Here is a 19,005-nt window from a genome sequence, read left to right on the forward strand (position 1 = left end):
CTCCCCCTCTCTCTCTCGACATGCTGGTTATTTCCAGATTTTCTGAACATTTTAAATTTCCAGCATCTGCAGTTTGCTTTTGATTCCCAATCTTTTGAGTTGATTGGCCTTTTACATTGGTTGATCACAATCACAGTGACCATGGGAGCTTAAAATTGCTTTGGGACTTCCTCTGTGTTAGAGGGTGAGGAAGGTTTCCCGCTATCGTTTTTGGTGCCCCAGTACCATTATGGGAAATTTTGCCAACATTTTCATTCAGTAAGGTCAATAGGTAAATCACCAAAGGGGTATTTTGGTCAATTATGATATGAAGCTGCAACATGTGCAGGATATTTATTTATACCAACAGTAACTACTTATTAACAGAGATGAATTTAAAGAGATAGGGATTGTAAGTAATTATTCATTTAAGAAAACCCAAATCATGGCCTATGGCATATCTTGGCAAAGCTTTCTGAAAGGGAGTACTGATGAGAATAACAACATTAAATATTAAATGTAACTGGTTTAGTTCCTGTTTACCTATAGTGATTTTAAAATATATATTATCACTTGGCAGTGATTTCTTTAGTTAAAATATCTCCATGCTTTCAGTAAATATAGTTTCAAGTTGTAAATGTGAGCATGCATGTGTGCAATAGTGATGTAGATTCTGGCCCGAGTTGCGGGGTTGAAAATTACCCGGAGCGGGGTCTTACATCGCCCGGCGCGGCTTTAAATGGCCGCGGGACTTGCTAGCGCATGCCAGGGGCTCCAACACCAAGACCCGGAGCGCGGCCTTGCATCACCCGGCGCGACTTTAATGGCCGCGGGACACTTACCATCGCCCTTCGGGGGCTTTGACTCTGACATCGGGAGGAGAATGAGGAGTGCAGGGGAGAGATAAGACTTTGCCTTCCATCACAGTGAGGAGGAGATTCACTGTGATGGATGTTTGTGTAAATTGTGTTGTGTCTTGGTTCTTTTTCTTGTGTGCATCACTGCAGAAACCAAATTTCGTTTGCACCTCAATGAGGTTCAAATGACAACAAATAAATTGTATTGTATTGTAATGTATAGTGATATTCAAGAGAAAAGGAGTGTGTCCAAAAAAAGCATGCCACAGAAAAACACCAATTTCTAGAAAAATTAATAAAATTGTCAAGACAATATACATTTTGCAGATTAATCTGTCTGGTAAAAAGAAACATTGACCAGGAAAGGATTATTTTTTTTTGCCCTATTTTTCTGCTTTGACCGTAAATCCAAAGGTTTGGCTACCTTTGTTTTGCGGATTTTGTGACAGCATATGTATTAATTATATTCAACTTCAAATTATTTTCTTGCATTTCTCTGTACATTGAAGTGGGGCTCTAAAGCATTTCAAAATATGAAGATCATTCCTCCGGGCTCGGGAATCATCCACCAGGTGAATTTGGAATATTTAGCACAGGTGGTATTTGATAACGATGGTTGCTACTACCCTGACAGTCTCGTGGGTACGGATTCCCACACAACGATGATTGATGGCCTCGGAGTGCTCGGCTGGGGTAAGCTGCTCATTGGGTATTTTCGTATCTAATGATTGAGAACCAACTTTATTAGCTTTGTTTGAAAGTGCCTGCTTTATCCTTCCAAGATCCTTTTAGCTCTGGATTGGCTTAATCTATGCATGTTTAAAAATCTTAAACTTGTAGAATTAAAATCTGGAATCATCAGTCTCACCCTAAATCAGATGTCGAATCAATTTTCTGACAAAAGTTTCAATACTATAGAGATTATGTGGAAGCCCACTGTTATTTATTAGGATTTATGGTATTACACTTTGCTTATGCTTTGAAGTGTGACTGTTAAATTAAATGTAGATTATAAGAGGATGCATTGGATTCAAAGCATCTGCTCTGAGGCAACAACTCTTTGTTCAGATGTTCTAATGAATGTCCTTGCATATTCATGATACAATAAATGTCATTATAATTATATGGATTTCTCTATTTCCAGTGGGAGGTGGAAGTTAAGATTATTCCAGGCTGAGTTTTATGGCATTTTGACATGAATGGAATCAAATAATATTGGTTCAGATGAGAAAGTGGGAGGTTGTAGAATATCAACAGGATCTTATTGAATGGCAGAGATGGCTTAAAAGGTCATAAGTTCTACATCTGCCTGTTTCTTGTGTTACATCTTGCAGCCTGTAAATAATACAAATTAAGGCCTTGTGTCATTAATGGAAGCACAGTAAAGTCCATGCAAGTGTGAAAGACATCCATTTCCATTCACAATGGATGTGATTCGTATTACATTATTGTGTGTATCCCCAATTTATTTGACTGCCTACCTTCAGCTACCTAGTATACCTTCTTCCTTACTGAGCTGTGTAATTTCTTCCCAAAATTTCCTATATCATGCTCCTCAAAACCCCTCTCTGACCAATCCTTCCGTGTGTAGAGAACAGGTGCTCCATTGCCAGTAAATTATATCGTTTCATTCTGGATTAAAACGTCAGGCATTTATTTGTGCTGGTTGTTGCAAATAATGTGAAACTGATGGTTTAAAACTGGGTCTTTTGTAGGTGTGGGTGGCATTGAAGCCGAGGCGGTGATGCTTGGTCAACCCATCAGCATGGTTCTACCAAAGGTCGTTGGTTATAAGATGACAGGAACTCCCAACTCTTTTGTAACTTCAACGGATATAGTCCTCACAATCACAAAAGTAAGTAGACTATATCCTCATAAACTGAGTAAATATAAGGAAGTAGTAATTCAATCCAAGGTCATTAAAATTGAATTTTGCAAATCAACAGGCAGCCGCTCTATAATGAGCATTGAGCAAGTGTGAATGAATTTCAGCACGATGTTTCAATCCAAAGGATACAAAATGTGTATTATATTTTTATAAAGTGAATGGTAATCACTTCATTTTTCAGATTATGTCATCAACTTAAGAACAATTACATTATTGTTAACATGGATAATTAATTGACATTGAGGCTTTTTAAAAAATTCTTTAAAGCACCTTCGCCAGGTTGGAGTTGTTGGGAAATTTGTGGAATTCTTTGGTCCAGGTGTGGCACAACTATCCATTGCCGATCGAGCAACTATTGCCAACATGTGCCCAGAGTATGGAGCAACAGCAGCTTTCTTTCCAGTGGATAACATAAGCATAAAATACCTGGAGCAAACAGGTAAGAACACGGAAACTATCGTTAATGAACAGTGCAATAATCTGGATACATTCTTCCTCCTTATATGCTTTGAAAGAGAATTGTGCTGGAGTACTGATGAATATCCAGCAACAGTATTGTGGACATTTATAGCACAGATGGAAGCTACTCAAAGCAATGACAATGGACAGGCTATAACTATATAACTATCAACCAGTTAGAGCTACAAACCACTCATAAAACTTGCTATTTCCTTTTGCTTTAAGTATTCAATTTTTAAAGACTTGCACAACCTGCCTATATGGACAATGCATTCCAGATCCTAGTGTCCTCCTATTTGCAGTGGACTTGTTTTTAATTTAATTATATTTTTGACCCATATCACACCATTAATTATGTAAAATCTATGAAGACTGACACCTATGACTTGACACCTATCTGGGATTTATTCATCATTGCGAAAGCAGATCGGAGACCGAATCTTCCCGTGACTTATTTTTAAGAAACGTAAGCAGTTTAAATTACTAGAGTGGGAAAAATAAACAATGTTTTATGATTTTAAGGGCCAGCTGGACTGGCCTATAGATTTCAGCTCTCAAGCTGCAGTTTAGGCACTCCAGATTTAGGAAGCTTTTCTCTGACTTTTTAATAAAATATTGCGGGGAGATTGTACTAATATCAAAAGAGCATTGCAAAAAATAAGGATAGAATGTCCCTAAATTCTTCCAAGCCAATTTGGAATTAGTGTGTTTAATGGATAGTCATTGTTGGAAGGAATGCAAGGATTTCTTTGCGCAAAAGCTCCAAGAAGCAGCAGTAAAAGGAGTGAATAATCAATTAAAACAATGTTGAATGCAGATAACATTTGGCAAGGACAACAAGCAGAGCTTTCCTATTCCCTTTTCTACAATGGAAGTTTAAAACCCCGTGGCTGGAAGTCACCACATTTTCTTTGGACTGTCTGGCATTCTCAGTCTGCTAGTGGATTTAAATTTCTACTCGACTTGCTTTCCATCATTTTTGTGTGGAAAATCATTGTTTCCATGTCCTGATAGAAAAATGGGAGGGATGTAATCATCATGGTGACTCTGTAACCAGTTGAAGAATGGAGCCAGGAAACTTGGGAAGTATGTTGACTGGCCACAGGAAAAGTGTGTGATGCAGTGAAAGCTGAATATGCAAAAGGAGGAAGTCGCAATTTTATCGTAAAAAAAACCCATCTCAAAACTTGGAAAATGCATTTGAGAACATTTGCCGATTGTTTTTGTATTGTTGTATATTGATAGTACAAGAATGTTTTGCTTTTTAGAGCACGTGTAATCTTTAGCATCTTAACATCAGAATTTCTGTTTGGCTATTAAGTCTCAAGGACAAAGAGCAGGTGCAACAACTAAGGCAAGAAATTGTCAACGGCCTGGAGAACATCAATCAGACCCTACTGCCTGGGAAACTGAAGCTCTGGTGCCTACAGTTTGGACTCCTTCCTCGGACAATGTGGCCACTGACCGTTTATGAAGCCCCAATAACAACTGTGGAGAAGATGGAGCGAACCATAACTTCATACGTGAAGAAATGGCTCGGGGTCCCACGATGTCTAACTAACATCGGCCTATATGGCAAAGGGGTCCTGGAACTACCTCTCACTAGTCTAACAGAGGAATACAAGTGTTCTAAAGTAAGACTCCAGATGACACTGAGGGACTCTAGAGACAAGACCATCAGTGCTGTTGCGCCGCCCCTAGTAACTGGCCGGAAGTGGACACCATCTGATGCAGTACAGCAAGCTTCATCAGCCCTGAGACACAAAGACATCGTGGGGCAAGTCCAGCAGGGAAGAGGAGGCTTTGGCCTTACGACAAGTAAACCAACTTGGCGAAAGGCCACAACATCAGAGCGGAGGACATTGGTGGTCGAGGAGGTGCGGCGACAGGAGGAGGCCGCAAGAAGTGCAAAGGCGGTCTCTTGCCAAACGGGCAATGGATGCAGTGGGAAGGTGTGGAGCGGTGGAAGATCAGCTGGAAAGAACTATGGGAAATGGAAGCAAGCAAGATCAGCTTCATCATCAGAGCGACTTATGACGTGCTTCCATCACCAAAGAACCTCCATCAGTGGTACGGCGAGGATCCAACCTGTGCCCTCTGCCCAACTCCAGCGACCCTCAAACACATCATGGTAGGCTGCAAGACCGGCCTCACGCAAGGGAGATACACGTGGCGGCATAATCAGGTACTAAAAAACCTGGCATCAGCCCTTGAGAACAGGCGGTGTGCGACCAACTCCTTGCCTCCGAGAGCAAGCAACCCCCCCCCCCCCCCCCCCCCCCCCCCCCCCCCCCCCCCCCCCCCCCCCCCCTAAGGGCAACAACCTTTGTCCGAGAAGGACAGAAAACATCTAAACATCCTTCCACCAGATCAGAAGAAGGAAACCTATGCAGGGCCCGCGACTGGAGGATGCTGGCGGACATCGGCCGACAACTAATTTTTCCACCTGAAATTGCTTCCACCAACCTCAGGCCAGACTTGGTGTTCTGGTCCCCTTCACAGAAGACTGCTTACATCATAGAGCTCACAGTTCCATGGGAGAACTCTGTTGAGGAGGCCTATGAGCGTAAGAAGCTGCGCTACGCAGAGCTTGCAGCAGAGGCAACGCAGCGTGGCTGGAACACCAAAGTCTATCCAGTTGAAGTGGGATGCAGAGGATTTGTTGCGTCATCTACCATCAGACTGCTGAAGGAGCTTGGAATCCACGGTCAGGCTCTGCGGAAGACCATAAGATCACTCTCCGAGGCGGCTGAAAGAAGCAGCCGGTGGATTTGGCTCAAGCGGAAAGACCCATGCTGGGCCCCAAGTACTTCAGGGTGAATCTTTGGGATGGTTTGACACGGAACACGCGCTGAGGGCTGATCATCCTGCAGCGGGCCGCCCTTGTGGAGGGTGTATAGTGTTAAAAGGCCGAAACACCCAGTGATGCAAGGGTACACTACTGATAATGTGTCCTGTGCCCAACTGTCCTGAATGTTACCCAGGCCAAGATATACGTATCCCCCCCGCCCCCCCACCGATGTTGAGCATCTACCACTCTCAACAATCAACGAATGTCGTGAAATGCTCCCCACCTATTGGCACAAGGGACTTCTTAACATCTTGTCCTGTGTATTTGATTCTAGCATCTTAACATCAGAATTTCTGTTTGGCTATTAAGAAAATATTTTCTGTTTCTAGAAACCAACAGTTCTTGCTGTGTTCTGTTCCTTCTTTAAGGTCGAGATCAAAGTAAACTGAGTTACATTGAAAGATATCTCAGAGCTGTTGGAATGTTCCGAGATTTCAACGATGCATCCCAAGACCCAGAGTTTACTCAGGTAAAATTATTGCTGGGCTCAGAGAGACTTCTCAAGTAATTTTAGATATTTTTACAAAATTACAAAATATACAGTAATCGCAGCATTTTCAAGTCATTAAGTTCTGAATAGGTTGGAGGGTGAGAAAGTTGAGAAATCTGAATTGAATGGCGGATGTCTGAGCAATGAAGGATGGAAGAAAATATATTTTCAATTGTACATTTCGTGACTCTGGTATATCTCAGTGTTTCATAGAGTTAAACTTGAGTGTTCAATTGATGAGGTTGACAATATAGAGGCTCAGTTAGGGGCAAATAATGAAGAATGGTTTTGCAGAAGAATAAATCCATTTGATTTGCTTTTCCTTTGGGAGTTTCTAGTTGAAATAATTTACTCAAACTGCTTTAACTCCTTTTGTAGTTTGTAGTTAAGTCCCTTTGCCTGTAAATGTTTTGCTTCGACACCCCATGCTTGATTTAAACAAAAATTAGCCCAAGCATATTCTTCAATCTAGCTTTGAGAGTTTAAAAAATATTTTCATAGGATTTCTGATATTTTAAAATGAGTTTACACCCTGAAATATTCACATTCTAGACGCATCATTTATTAAAGTATATTTCGATGCTATCCTTTTTCGCAGCCTAGCCATTCTCTTCATAACTGCCCCTGACTCCTCCTTGACCTCTTTTTTTTGCATTCATCCCTCACCTTTGAAAGCCCCTGAACAATCTGGAGTTTCACCATTTCCTCATCGATCATTTCAATGCTGCCATTCACCAATCACCATTGTTTTGAGCCCTGATTGATGCTAATCCTAACATTCTGTACCTTTTACTATGACGTCCCCTTACTTCTACCTTTGCAGTTCTAAATTAAATCCAACAATTCTGATCCTTTCCCCATTCCCAAATTCTTGCAAAAAAATGTATCTGGTTTTTGATTTTTGCTCAAAAAGCTGCACCCATCCTACCATCATTCAGTATATTAAGTATATTTCAGTATATATACCTTCAGTATATTAAATCCTTATCCATAAAGGATAAAGGCAGGTACTTTCCATGTAGAACAAAAAATACGAATGGTAGTAAGGTTGTCTCCTGTGTAACCAATAAGTTCCCCAAATAAAAATGTTTAGTGATATTCCAGAAGAATGTACGTACATTGAAAGTGTTCATCACAGTGAAATGTGTAAATGCAAAAAGGAAATTATATTATCTAGCAATGTACTGGAGTTGAATGTATTGATATTTGCAAGCCGTGAGTGGTCATACAAGATGCATGCAATGTACATAAAGACTGCTCTATGTTAGAATAACACACAGCAGGAACAACTCAATAGATATTGAGGACTATTAGTGTATTTCCTTGGGACATTGCAGCCAGTGAATCATTGTTGTAAGAAGTATGTCAATTGGTGTTTGCACGGCAAGCCTTTGCAAAAAGGAATATGATAATGTGATATGTTCAGTTGTCCCACCGAACCTATTTCCACATACCTCGACTACATCTTATCTTCCCCCCCCCCCCCCCCAGTCAAATCCCTCCCTACCTATGTCCAAGACACCTCAAACGCTCTTCGTCTCCTCCATGACTTCTGTTTTCCAGGCCCCCATTCCTCAATCTTCACCATGAATGTCCAGTCATTCTACACCTCCAGCCCCCACCAGGAGGGTCTTAAAGCCCTCCGTTTCTTCCTCGACCGCAGAACAAAACAATCCCCGCTACCTCAACAACTTTTCCTGTGACTCCTCTAATTTCCTCCAAATCCAAGGCGTAGCTAAGGGCACGCGCATGGGCCCAGCTATGCCTGTCTCTTTGTAGGGTACGTCGAACAATCCTTGTTCGAGGCGTACCGTGGCCCTATCCCCGAACTCTACCTCCGCTACATTGACGACTGCATTGGTGCTACCTCCTGCACCCATGCAGAACTCACTGACTTCATCCATTTCACCACTAACTTCCATCCAGCACTCAAATTCACCTGGACCATTTCCGACATCTCCCTACCGTTTCTACACCTCACTATCTCCATCGCAGGTAACAGACTACTGACCGACATCTACTACACTCCACCCTGCTTCCTGGAAGGACTCTATCCCCCTACTCCAAATTCCTCTGTCTACGCTGCATCTGCACCCAGGATGTGGTGTTCCAAACCAGGGCATCGGAGATGTCCCCATTCTTTAGGGAACGGGGGTTCCCCTCTTCGACTATAGATGAGGCTCTCATATAGGTGCAGGAGGAGGCCATTCTGCCTTTCGAGCAAGCACTGCCATTCATTGTGATCAAGGCTGATCGTCCCCTATCAATAACCCGTGCCTGCCTTCTCCCCATATCCCTTGACTCCACTATCCCCTAGAGTTCTATCTAACTCTCTCTTAAATCCATCCAGTAACTTTGCCTCCACTGCCCTCTGTGGCAGGGAATGCCATAAATTCACAACTTTCTGGGTGGAAAAGTTTTTTCTCAGCTCTGTCTTAAATGACATCCCCTTTATTCTAGGACTGTGGCCCCTGGTTCTGGACTCGCCCCACATTGGGAACATTTTTCCTGCATCTAGCTTGTCCAGTCCTTTTATAATTTTATATGTTTCTATAAGATAACCCCTCATCCTTCTAAATCTCCATCTCCAACGGGATCCCACCATTGGCCACATCTTCCCATCTCCTCGCCTTTCGGCTTTCCGCAGAGACCACTCCCTCCGTAACTCCCTGGTCAATTTGTCCCTTCCCACACAAACCCCCCCCCCCCCCCCCCCCGGTACTTTCCCTTGCAACCGCAGGAAATGCTACACTTGTCACTTTACCTCCCCCCTTGATTCCATCCAAGGAACTAAAAAGTATTTCCAGGTAAGGCAGAGGTTCATCTGCACCTCCTCCAACCTCATCTATTGTATCCGCTACTCTAGGTGTCAACTGCTCTACATCGGTGAGACCAAGCGCAGGCTTGGCGATCGCTTCGCCCAACACCTCCGCACAGTCCGCATTAAACAACCTGATCTCCCGGTGGCTCAGCACTTCAATTCCCCCTCCCATTCTGAATCCGACCTTTCTGTCCTGGGCCTCCTCCATGGCCAGAGTGAGTCCCACTGCAAATTGGAGGAGCAGCACCTCATATTTCGCTTGGGTAGTTTACACCCCAGCGGGATGAACATTGACCTCCAATTTCAGGTAGTCTTTGCTTTCGCCCTCCTTCCCCTCCCCTTCCCTGCTCTCCCACAGCCCACTGTCCCCGCCTCTTCCTTTCTTCTTCCCACCCCCCACACCCCCACATCAGTCTGAAGAAGGGTCTTGACCTGAAACGTCACCTATTCCTTCGCTCCATAGATGCTGCCTCACCCGCTGTGTTTCTCCAACATTTTTGTCTACCTTCGATTTTTCAAGCATCTGCAGTTCTTTCTTAAACAAGTAATCACTTTAACTCGCATTCAATGTTATTGGCTGCTCAGAAGGAAAGCCATAAATATATAAAATACACGCATTTTACAGAATACATAAAATACTCTGTTAAATGTATATTTATAAACCAGAAAATACATATGGAAACACATACACCTTACCCAAATGTTTCACTTATTTAACTCCCCTTTTAGAATATAGAAGCTACAACGTGAGTTTTTTGGAGCACTTATCTTCACACAAGCAATTAGTTATGATTACATTTGTCCATGCTTTTTGCAGAGCTCCTCATTATCTTTTCCTATGCTTAGTCATCCACAATAAAAGCAAATAATGCATGTACTAGAATTTTGAAATATACCAGGTAATGCCAGAACCGTTAGGCAGCATCGGTGGTATGAAACGTAGACTGATTTTCTTAAATTTGGTCTTGAATGTTGACATGATTTATCCCTCCAGATGCTAAACTCCACAGGTATAAGGAATCTTGCAGTTCTCTGTTCCAAAACATCTGTATTTATTCTTGCATCCTCATCTTAACTAATCAATGATACTTTATTGTCACATGTACTTGGGTACAGTGAAATGCATTGTTTTGCATTCAATCCGGTAAAATCATGTAGCAGACCTCACGTAGGCAATACACAGGTGTCGCCATGTATTTGCACCAACAAAGTTTCAACTGAACAGTCCTATCTTTTGCCTGCCGCTGCACGTGACAGTAGCCCCCGTCGGGTCCCCCTTCGCTCTCAGCGGCCCGCCTTGCTCTCAGGTCCGCCTTGTTCTCCGTCCCGCCTCCTCACTCAACGACAGCCCACCCTGATTTAGGCGCTTGCTCGCGGGTCCCACCTTGCTCTCGCTGCTCAGGCTCCGTCAACATCTGCTGTGGGCGAGCTGGGCCGACTGGAGGGCTTGGCCCCTCTCATCGAGCACACACCCGGACGAGTTGTGGACGACTACTCTCAAAACAATGATTGACTTTGCTGGCGCAACTAGTGTTTTTATTTAGGTTTTTAAACACAACAGCAAACATTTTCTAAGGTCCCTACGTGTTAGTTGCCCTTAAATTCCTTGCCCAATGTCAACAGAATGATTCAGTAGTTGGGAATGCAAGCTTTGTTGGGATTTTTTATTACCCCACAGAAGCCTGAGTGCAATGAGACTGGCTAGCAGTACTGCCAGGACTGTCTTGTACATATCTCACAGTACAGTTATTTTTAACCTTTTCTTTGAAATGGTTATCTTATTTGATTGAGCAACTTCCATGATGTTAGGGCATCCTGGTATTTATTTTGTAGTCTGATTAATTTAGTTAGTGGGGATCATTCCCATAGATATACTGATTTTTACTAACCTTCCTCTCAGTTACAAGAAAATTGTATTCCTACAATACCAATGCGTTGCATAGTATGTTGAGATGCTACATCAGCAAAAATAACTAAGTGGCTTATTTCGATGGTCAGCCAATGCAACAAGCTGTGCTTTTAACAGTGGTGTGGGTTGGACACTGCCTTTCCAATTTTGGAACCTGCCTTATGTGTGGATTAGTGACATGTAACTAATGTAAAATGCTGTAGAAGATGCTGCACAATCAGATATTGATGCATGCTGAATTCTTATCTATTTCAACAAAATAGTTATTGAAACGTTTAAAAAAATGCTGTTTTCATAGTGTTTGCTACACCATGAGCTCTTGCAATCTGTGTTCTTTTGTTCATTGCAGATTGCGGAACTGGACCTGAGCACTGTGGTATCATGCTGCAGTGGTCCTAAACGTCCTCAGGACAAAGTGGCTGTGTCTGATATGATGAAAGATTTTGAAAGTTGTCTGACTGCAAAGGTGAGCTGCTAAAGTGTTTGCTATGAATTTCTATTGATATACATGAATGTTTTGGTTGAGTATAAACTGGCCAAAAGCTGCGAGCCAACTATGTGCTTATTTGAGGAGTGTACCTTCTAGAATGAAGGCTGAGTTGAAGTTCTTTGGGTCTTAGTGCTTGTGACTATAGCTATTTACATTGAATAAGTTCAGAAACTGAATGGATACTGGTTACATTTATTGGTAGTTTCAATAGTAGATGTAATGTTCTTTGACCTCTAACTTGAGTGTTACCATGGAGAAATTAACATATTCCTCAGTCTTGGCCAATATTAGTCCACTACTACGAACGCTAATGTTCTGGAAAATGCTAGAGCAAAGGATCTAGGAATGCAGATACATAGTCCCCTGCAAGTGGCAACAGGTATAGATAGGGTGGTCAGGGAGGCTTTTGGTACATGGGCCTTCATCTCAGGGAATTGAGTATAGAAGTTGGGATGTTATGTTACAGTTGCACAACACATTGGTGAGGCTTCGTTTGGAGTATTGTTATAGGAAGAGTATCATATTGGAAAGAGTGCAGGGAAGATTTATGGGCCTGTCCCACTTAGGCGATCAATAGAAAAAACAGACGCACGCACAGGAAGGTTGCCGCTGTAATAAAGACGGTCAGCACAAGGGATGGTAAGTCCTTTAAAAAACGGGGGCGGGAGAAGGAGTGGAGACAACTGTTAAGAAGCCAGAGAGACAAGGCTGTGAAGTTCGGCGGACATTTAACATTACCGGACGGTTATCCTTGGTTCTGAAAACTGCTTACGTTTTTTTTTCCCCCAACGAGCCAATGAAATTCACCGGTCAGCACCGGCTACAGTCTAAGAACCTTCGACCTCCTGACAACCCACTAGGACCTCCTTGCGACCCACCTACGGCTTGAGAATTCTCGCTACTCTCCATGGCGGCTTTATTCTAGTCGCCGCTAATTTTTCACATTGTTGAAAAATTCTCGGCGACCATAATGAGACCGCGACTAGGTCCCAGAATGTGGAAACTCCTCACGACCATGAAGGCGACTCCCCGGCAACCACCCATGAACATGTGGCGACTGCAAAGTCTCCTGCAGTCGCCTAAAAAGTTGCCGAAGTGGGACAGGCCCATTACAAGGATGGTGCCAGGACTCGAGGACCTGAGCTACAGGGAGAGGTTGGGCAGGCTAGGATTTTATTCCTTGGAATGCAGGAAGATAAGGGGTGACAACATAAGTATTTGGACATGTATATGGATAGGAAAGGTTTGGAGGAATATGGGCCAAACACAAGCAGATGTGAAGCATAGATGGGGCATCTTTGTCAGACAAACTGGGCTGAAGAGCCTATTTCTGTGCTGTAGGACTCTAAATGGTAGCAAGGGTGGGGCATTAGAATATCTGGATGGGTGAATTAAGGTCAGTTGATCCATTTCTAATCCTTAATGTCTTGCAAATTTGTGCACACACTAAATTTTACTGAGTGTTTGTATATCTGTGTAAGCCCAGGAAGGCCAAATCAGAAACCAAATACTGTGTAAAGCTAAGTTAAACAAAGCAAATGCTGGAAATATTCAATAGACTAAACAGCATCTGATGAGTGAAACAAAGCTAATGTTCCAGAACAATGATCTTAAATAATAATCTTGTATCATTAGGTTTGTATGAATATGCCTATAATGAGAGGAAATAAAAATAATATCTCTCACTTATCTATATTGTTTTTGCACATTCATTTATGTGAGCATTTTTTGTATGCTATTAAATTCTCATAATTATACATAGTTAAACCATTTGCAATGGAACAAAATTACTTTCTGTACAAGATTCTTCTCTCTTCCTCCCATCTCCTCCTGCCCATTGCACCCATTCTTCTCTCTTCCTCCCATCTCCTCCTGCCCAGTTTAATCACATCTAGAAGTTTTGAATGGAAAAGGATAAAGAATTGTAATAAAACTAAGATTACTTTGATTGTTTCTCTCCTCTCAACTTTAGCAAGGATTTAAGGGATTTCAGATTCCACCAGCCCGTCAAAATGGCACGGTGAAGTTTGAATACTGCACACATGAATATGAATTGTGCCATGGCTCAGTGGTAATTGCTGCAATCACCAGCTGTACCAACACCAGCAATCCATCTGTAATGTTGGGAGCAGGTTTGTTACTTCCTGTAGTACTTGGTTATCTTGCTGGGCTTGCCTCTAGTTAATATGTATGCATTGAGTTTTGCTTGTGAAGTATTTTGCAGAGTAATATAGAATTCCTATACTATGCTGCAGATTCAGTTGATAATTTATTTCCCAAGGAGCATTACACCACGTATTTTACACCGCTGAAGAGCAGCTAAGTTTAGATAAGTCTTCTTTGTGTCCCTTTTAAAGCTACAGAAAGTATTAAGTTGAAGCAAAAAAGTTGCAAAAAAACTGGTTAGAATTTATTTTTTGGTGTTGAGGGAAGTTTTGAGGTTAACTGGTGCCTAAGAAGGCTTTCGACAAGGTCCCACATAAGAGATTGGTATACAAACTTAAAGCACACGGTATTGGGGGTTCAGTATTGATGTGGATAGAGAACTGGCTGGCAGACAGGAAGCAAAGAGTTGGAGTAAACGGGTCCTTTTCACAATGGCAGGCAGTGACTAGTGGGGTACTGCAAGGCTCAGTGCTGGGACCCCAGCTATTTACGATATATATTAATGATTTGGAGGAGGGAATTGAATGCAACATCTCCAAGTTTGTGGATGACACGAAGCTGGGGGGCAGTGTTAGGTGTGAGGAGGATGCTAGGAGGCTGCAAGGTGACTTGGATAGGCTGGGTGAGTGGGCAAATGCATGGCAGATGCAGTATAATGTGGATAAATGTGAGGTTATCCACTTTGGTGGCAAAAACAGGAAAGTAGACTATTATCTGAATGGTGGCCGATTAGGAAAGGGGGAGATGCAACGAGACCTGGGTGTCATGGTACACCAGTCATTAAAAGTAGGCATGCAGGTGCAGCAGGCAGTGAAGAAGGCGAATGGTATGTTAGCATTCATAGCAAAAGGATTTGAGTATAGGAGCAGGGAGGTTCTACTGCAGTCTACTACTGTCAAATCTGAGGAAGGACATTATTGCCATAGAGGGAGTGCAGAGAAGGTTCACCAGACTGATTCCTGGGATGTCAGGACTGTCTTATAAAGAAAGACTGGATAGACTTGGTTTATACTCTCTAGAATTTAGGAGATTGAGAGGGGATCTTATAGAAACTTACAAAATTCTTAAGGGGTTGGACAGGCTAGATGCAGGAAGATTGCTCCCGATGTTGGGGAAGTCCAGGACAAGGGGTCACAGCTTAAGGATAAGGGGGAAATCCTTTAAAACCGAGATGAGAAGAACTTTTTTCACACAGAGAGTGGTGAATCTCTGGAACTCCCTGCCACAGAGGGTAGTCGAGGCCAGTTCATTGGCTATATTTAAGAGGGAGTTAGATGTGGCCCTTGTGGCTAAGGGGATCAGAGGGTATGGAGAGAAGGCAGGTACGGGATACTGAGTTGGATGATCAGCCATGATCATATTGAATGGCGGTGCAGGCTCGAAGGGCCGAATGGCCTACTCCTGCACCTAATTTCTATATTTCTATGTTTCTATGTCTTGGTGAGACCACACCTGGAGTATTGCGTACAGTTTTGGTCTCCTAATCTGAGGAAGGACATTCTTGCCGTAGAGGGAGTGCAGAGAAGATTCACCAGACTGATTCCTGGTATGTCAGGACTTTCATATGAAGAAAGACTGGATAGACTCGGTTTGTACTCGCTGGAATTTAGAAGATTGAGGGGGGATCTTATAGAAACTTACAAAATTCTTAAGGGGTTGGACAGGCTAGATGCAGGAAGATTGTTCCCGATGTTGGGGAGGTCCAGAACGAGGGGTCACAGTTTGGGGATAAGGGGGAAATCTTTTAGGACCGAGATGAGGAAAACATTTTTCACACAGAGAGTGGTGAATCTCTGGAATTCTCTGCCACAGAAGGTAGTTGAGGCCAGTTCATTGGCTATATTTAAGAGAGGGTTAGATGTGGCCCTTGTGGCTAAAGGGATCAGGGGGTATGGAGAGAAGGCAGGTACAGGATACTGAGTTGGATGATCAGCCATGATCATATTGAATGGAGGTGCAGGCTCGAAGGGCTGAATGGCCTACTCCTGCACCTATTTTCTATGTTTCTGACGTGCCTCCTGTGCCTTTCTCTCCTGACTATCCATTTAATACTACTGGAAGGTAATTTCAATGATTGTAACCAAGATTAAATTGTGGTTAGGGTCACTTTTATCTCACTTTTCTAGTGTCTGATCACATTTCCTTAAATTCAGCAACATTCAAGCACACTGTGCCACACAGTGGTGGAATGTAAGTTTGCAACTACAGTTTATATCAAATTAAGTAGTTGATCCTCTTAATCCACAGTCAATTTTGATTGAAACCTTGGGTATTTTCCAAGGAATGGGGAATCAGACGGGCATACAAACTGGCTGCTTAGATTTTGGGGCAGGCACTTGCTCCACTGTTGTGCTGAGGATTGACAGCTCACAGAAGAGATTAACAAATACCCATCAGGACTGATACCAAATGCAAGAGAAGCGGTTATATTCAGATTTATAAATTTCTATTGAAACTGATCCACCACTTTCTAGATTTTAACAATTCTTGCTATGGGAAATTTCCCCAGTTTCCACCAATGATGTTAAATGCATTTCGTTGTCTCTGTACTGTACACTGACAATGACAATTAAAATTGAATCTGAATCTGAAACTTCATTTAAATCTACAATTTTCAATTATCATCCAGTTTGCAAGAAGAAATACATTCTTTCAACTTGTATTTGATGCACACTGCATAAAAATCTGTCCAGTTTTGAACATTTGATTATCGAAGAAATGGCTTAATTGAGGAAATAGATGGTGTAAGAAACTTATGAAATCACCAATTGGGCCTTCAGTAACACAACAATATTCTCTTTTCTTTCTAATGTTGTGATTTGTTCAGGAAATCTGCTTAATTTTTCTCCTTTCTCAATTCTTTTTTGCAGGGTTATTGGCGAAGAAAGCAGTAGAAGCTGGTCTTGATGTTAAACCATACATCAAAACCAGCCTATCTCCAGGAAGTGGTGTAGTTACGTACTACTTAAAGGAGAGTGGAGTCATGCCGTATCTTGCCAAACTGGGGTAAGTCCAGAATTTGTCTGCAATTTATGTTAGCAGTCTTGGACCTGGCTGGGGATTTTCTGCAGACTGGTATTCTAATAAGTGCTTATTACAGTGTAGTCGTTTCTCAACTTCCTTCGACATCTGGGTAGAATTCCTGACTCTTCGTACATCAGAATTAAATCTGAAAGAATTTTGAGCCTCAAATGGAACAAAAAAAGGACATTCTCATGTAGCCATCTCTCTAAATCTGGTACATTAATAGTTTTTGTTTAAATGTACTACAGTTTAATTTGGACCCCTAATCCGATCTTGTTTTGGTACTTGACTTGGATGATCCAAACCTACTTTCAGACCATAGGCTTGTACGCAGGACCTTGGCTAAATAAGCAAGAAAGACTTGTATGACAGCCATTGGTTCTGAATCCTTTTCCAATTATTAAAAAGTCCAGTAATGTGATTGAAATTTATTTTTTTAAAGAAATTTGTGAAGCAAATTGCAAAACTTTATCTGAATGTTTTTTTTTAATCCATTCTGTGGCATCAAAGGCTGACTTGTGTCAGTAATTTCTATGTCTGTGTACAGTTGTCGATGGTTGCCCGTGTTAAGCAGACTTCACTTCACCACCTTTGAAGTTGGATGTTTCAGTCTGGAAAGAGCCTGTGTTGTTCCAACGTAATACATTGCAACACGCTGTCACCTACCAGTACCTACACTGGGTGAAGCCTGCCTAGGCTCTTAAGTTGAGCGTCTGGCCCATTGCAGACCACTCATTGCTGGCATTCTTTTGAGTCGGTTGAATAATTTCAAAAACAGCACACTTCTGGATCCTAGTACATTGCCTTTTGCGAGTAACCCAGGATCCTGCAGAAACGTTGAAGTACTGTAACTTTATTTGATATATGTTGGTAGAATATTGGATGGAACCAATGGACGTGGATAGGATTGGAAGTTAAGACTTGCTGCTAATTGCTCTCATTGTGGCATTGATTTGTCTGCCAATGTGTTTGTATAGGAACTGTTACGCTAGACCAATTAGCAGTATTCTGATGTGGATAACACCAGTGCTTGTGATGGCATGCATTGTAATGGCTGGATTTGGTTAAGGAGTTCAACAAGGTGGTCTGTGAATGTACTTAACATTTAAAGTAGACCAAATAATGTCCAGCTATCAAAGTGCTTTGAAGTATCCTGAAGTTGTAAAGCTGCATTTAATTGTAATACAAAATGTTAACTTGGAAGATGTAGGGAAATAGAGCAGTACTGTCACATTTTTAATTGTCTGATTTATGAGAAGTTATGTTTGTACTGTTTAGGTTTGATGTTGTTGGCTATGGCTGCATGACATGTATTGGTAACAGTGGTCCTCTCCCAGAGACTGTTGTGGAAGCCATTACTAAGGTAAATTACTTTTAACATCTTAGTCAGTTTAGTTTATTGTCACATGTACTGAAATATAATGAAAAGCTTATTTCTAGACTGTATTTAAAAGAGATCTTTAATTTCTGCGATGCCCTCAGATTTATCTATTCCGGATTGCTTCTGGCTAACCTCCCGATTTTACCTTTTAAATCCAAGGCATCCAAACCTCAGTTCCTATTTGCCCATGACCACCACTGGCTTCTGGTTAATGAATACCATTTTTTCAAAAAATCTCACCCATGTTTTCAAATCTTTCCATGGCCACTCCTTTCCCCATTTCTGTCATCTTCTCTTTCTATTCACTCCTTCAACTCTGGCATATTAATGGTTTCAATGTTTAATCAGTTCACTGTTTACTGCTGCGCTGACGGCTGCCTGGATATTGAGCATGGAAATGTCCTCTTTGTTGCTTCTTTAAAAATCCACCTTAGGATCAGGTTTTAGGTTATCAGCCTTAATATCTTTGTGTAGCTTGTTGTCAAAACTTTTATGAAAATATTCCTGTGAAAAACTTTAATCTATTAGGCATGTACTATGGAAATACAATTTGTTGGTGCACCTGCACTTTATGCTGTCAAAGTATCAAATCATTTTGATCCTTTGAAGATTGAAATGTTGAGCAATTTTACGTACAATGTATGTGAATGCACAGGAAAATATCTAGACCAAAGAATTCCCAGCAATCAG

General features: G+C 41.9%; 1 protein-coding gene across 1 annotated transcript in view; it reads left to right on the top strand.

The window, feature by feature from the left end:
• The window catches only part of aco1 (aconitase 1), a 55,560-nt gene that overhangs the window by 20,558 nt on the left and 15,997 nt on the right, over positions 1-19,005 (top strand). The window contains exons 5-12 of the mRNA XM_033018798.1: positions 1,303-1,529; positions 2,552-2,691; positions 2,992-3,163; positions 6,403-6,503; positions 11,604-11,720; positions 13,717-13,876; positions 16,781-16,916; positions 18,213-18,297. Of these exons, the coding sequence (XP_032874689.1) occupies positions 1,303-1,529; positions 2,552-2,691; positions 2,992-3,163; positions 6,403-6,503; positions 11,604-11,720; positions 13,717-13,876; positions 16,781-16,916; positions 18,213-18,297 (1,138 nt within the window). The remainder of the gene's footprint in view (positions 1-1,302; positions 1,530-2,551; positions 2,692-2,991; positions 3,164-6,402; positions 6,504-11,603; positions 11,721-13,716; positions 13,877-16,780; positions 16,917-18,212; positions 18,298-19,005) is intronic.

The sequence above is a fragment of the Amblyraja radiata genome, chromosome 3 (genome assembly GCF_010909765.2).
Source record: "Amblyraja radiata isolate CabotCenter1 chromosome 3, sAmbRad1.1.pri, whole genome shotgun sequence".
Taxonomy (NCBI): Eukaryota; Metazoa; Chordata; class Chondrichthyes; order Rajiformes; family Rajidae; genus Amblyraja; species Amblyraja radiata.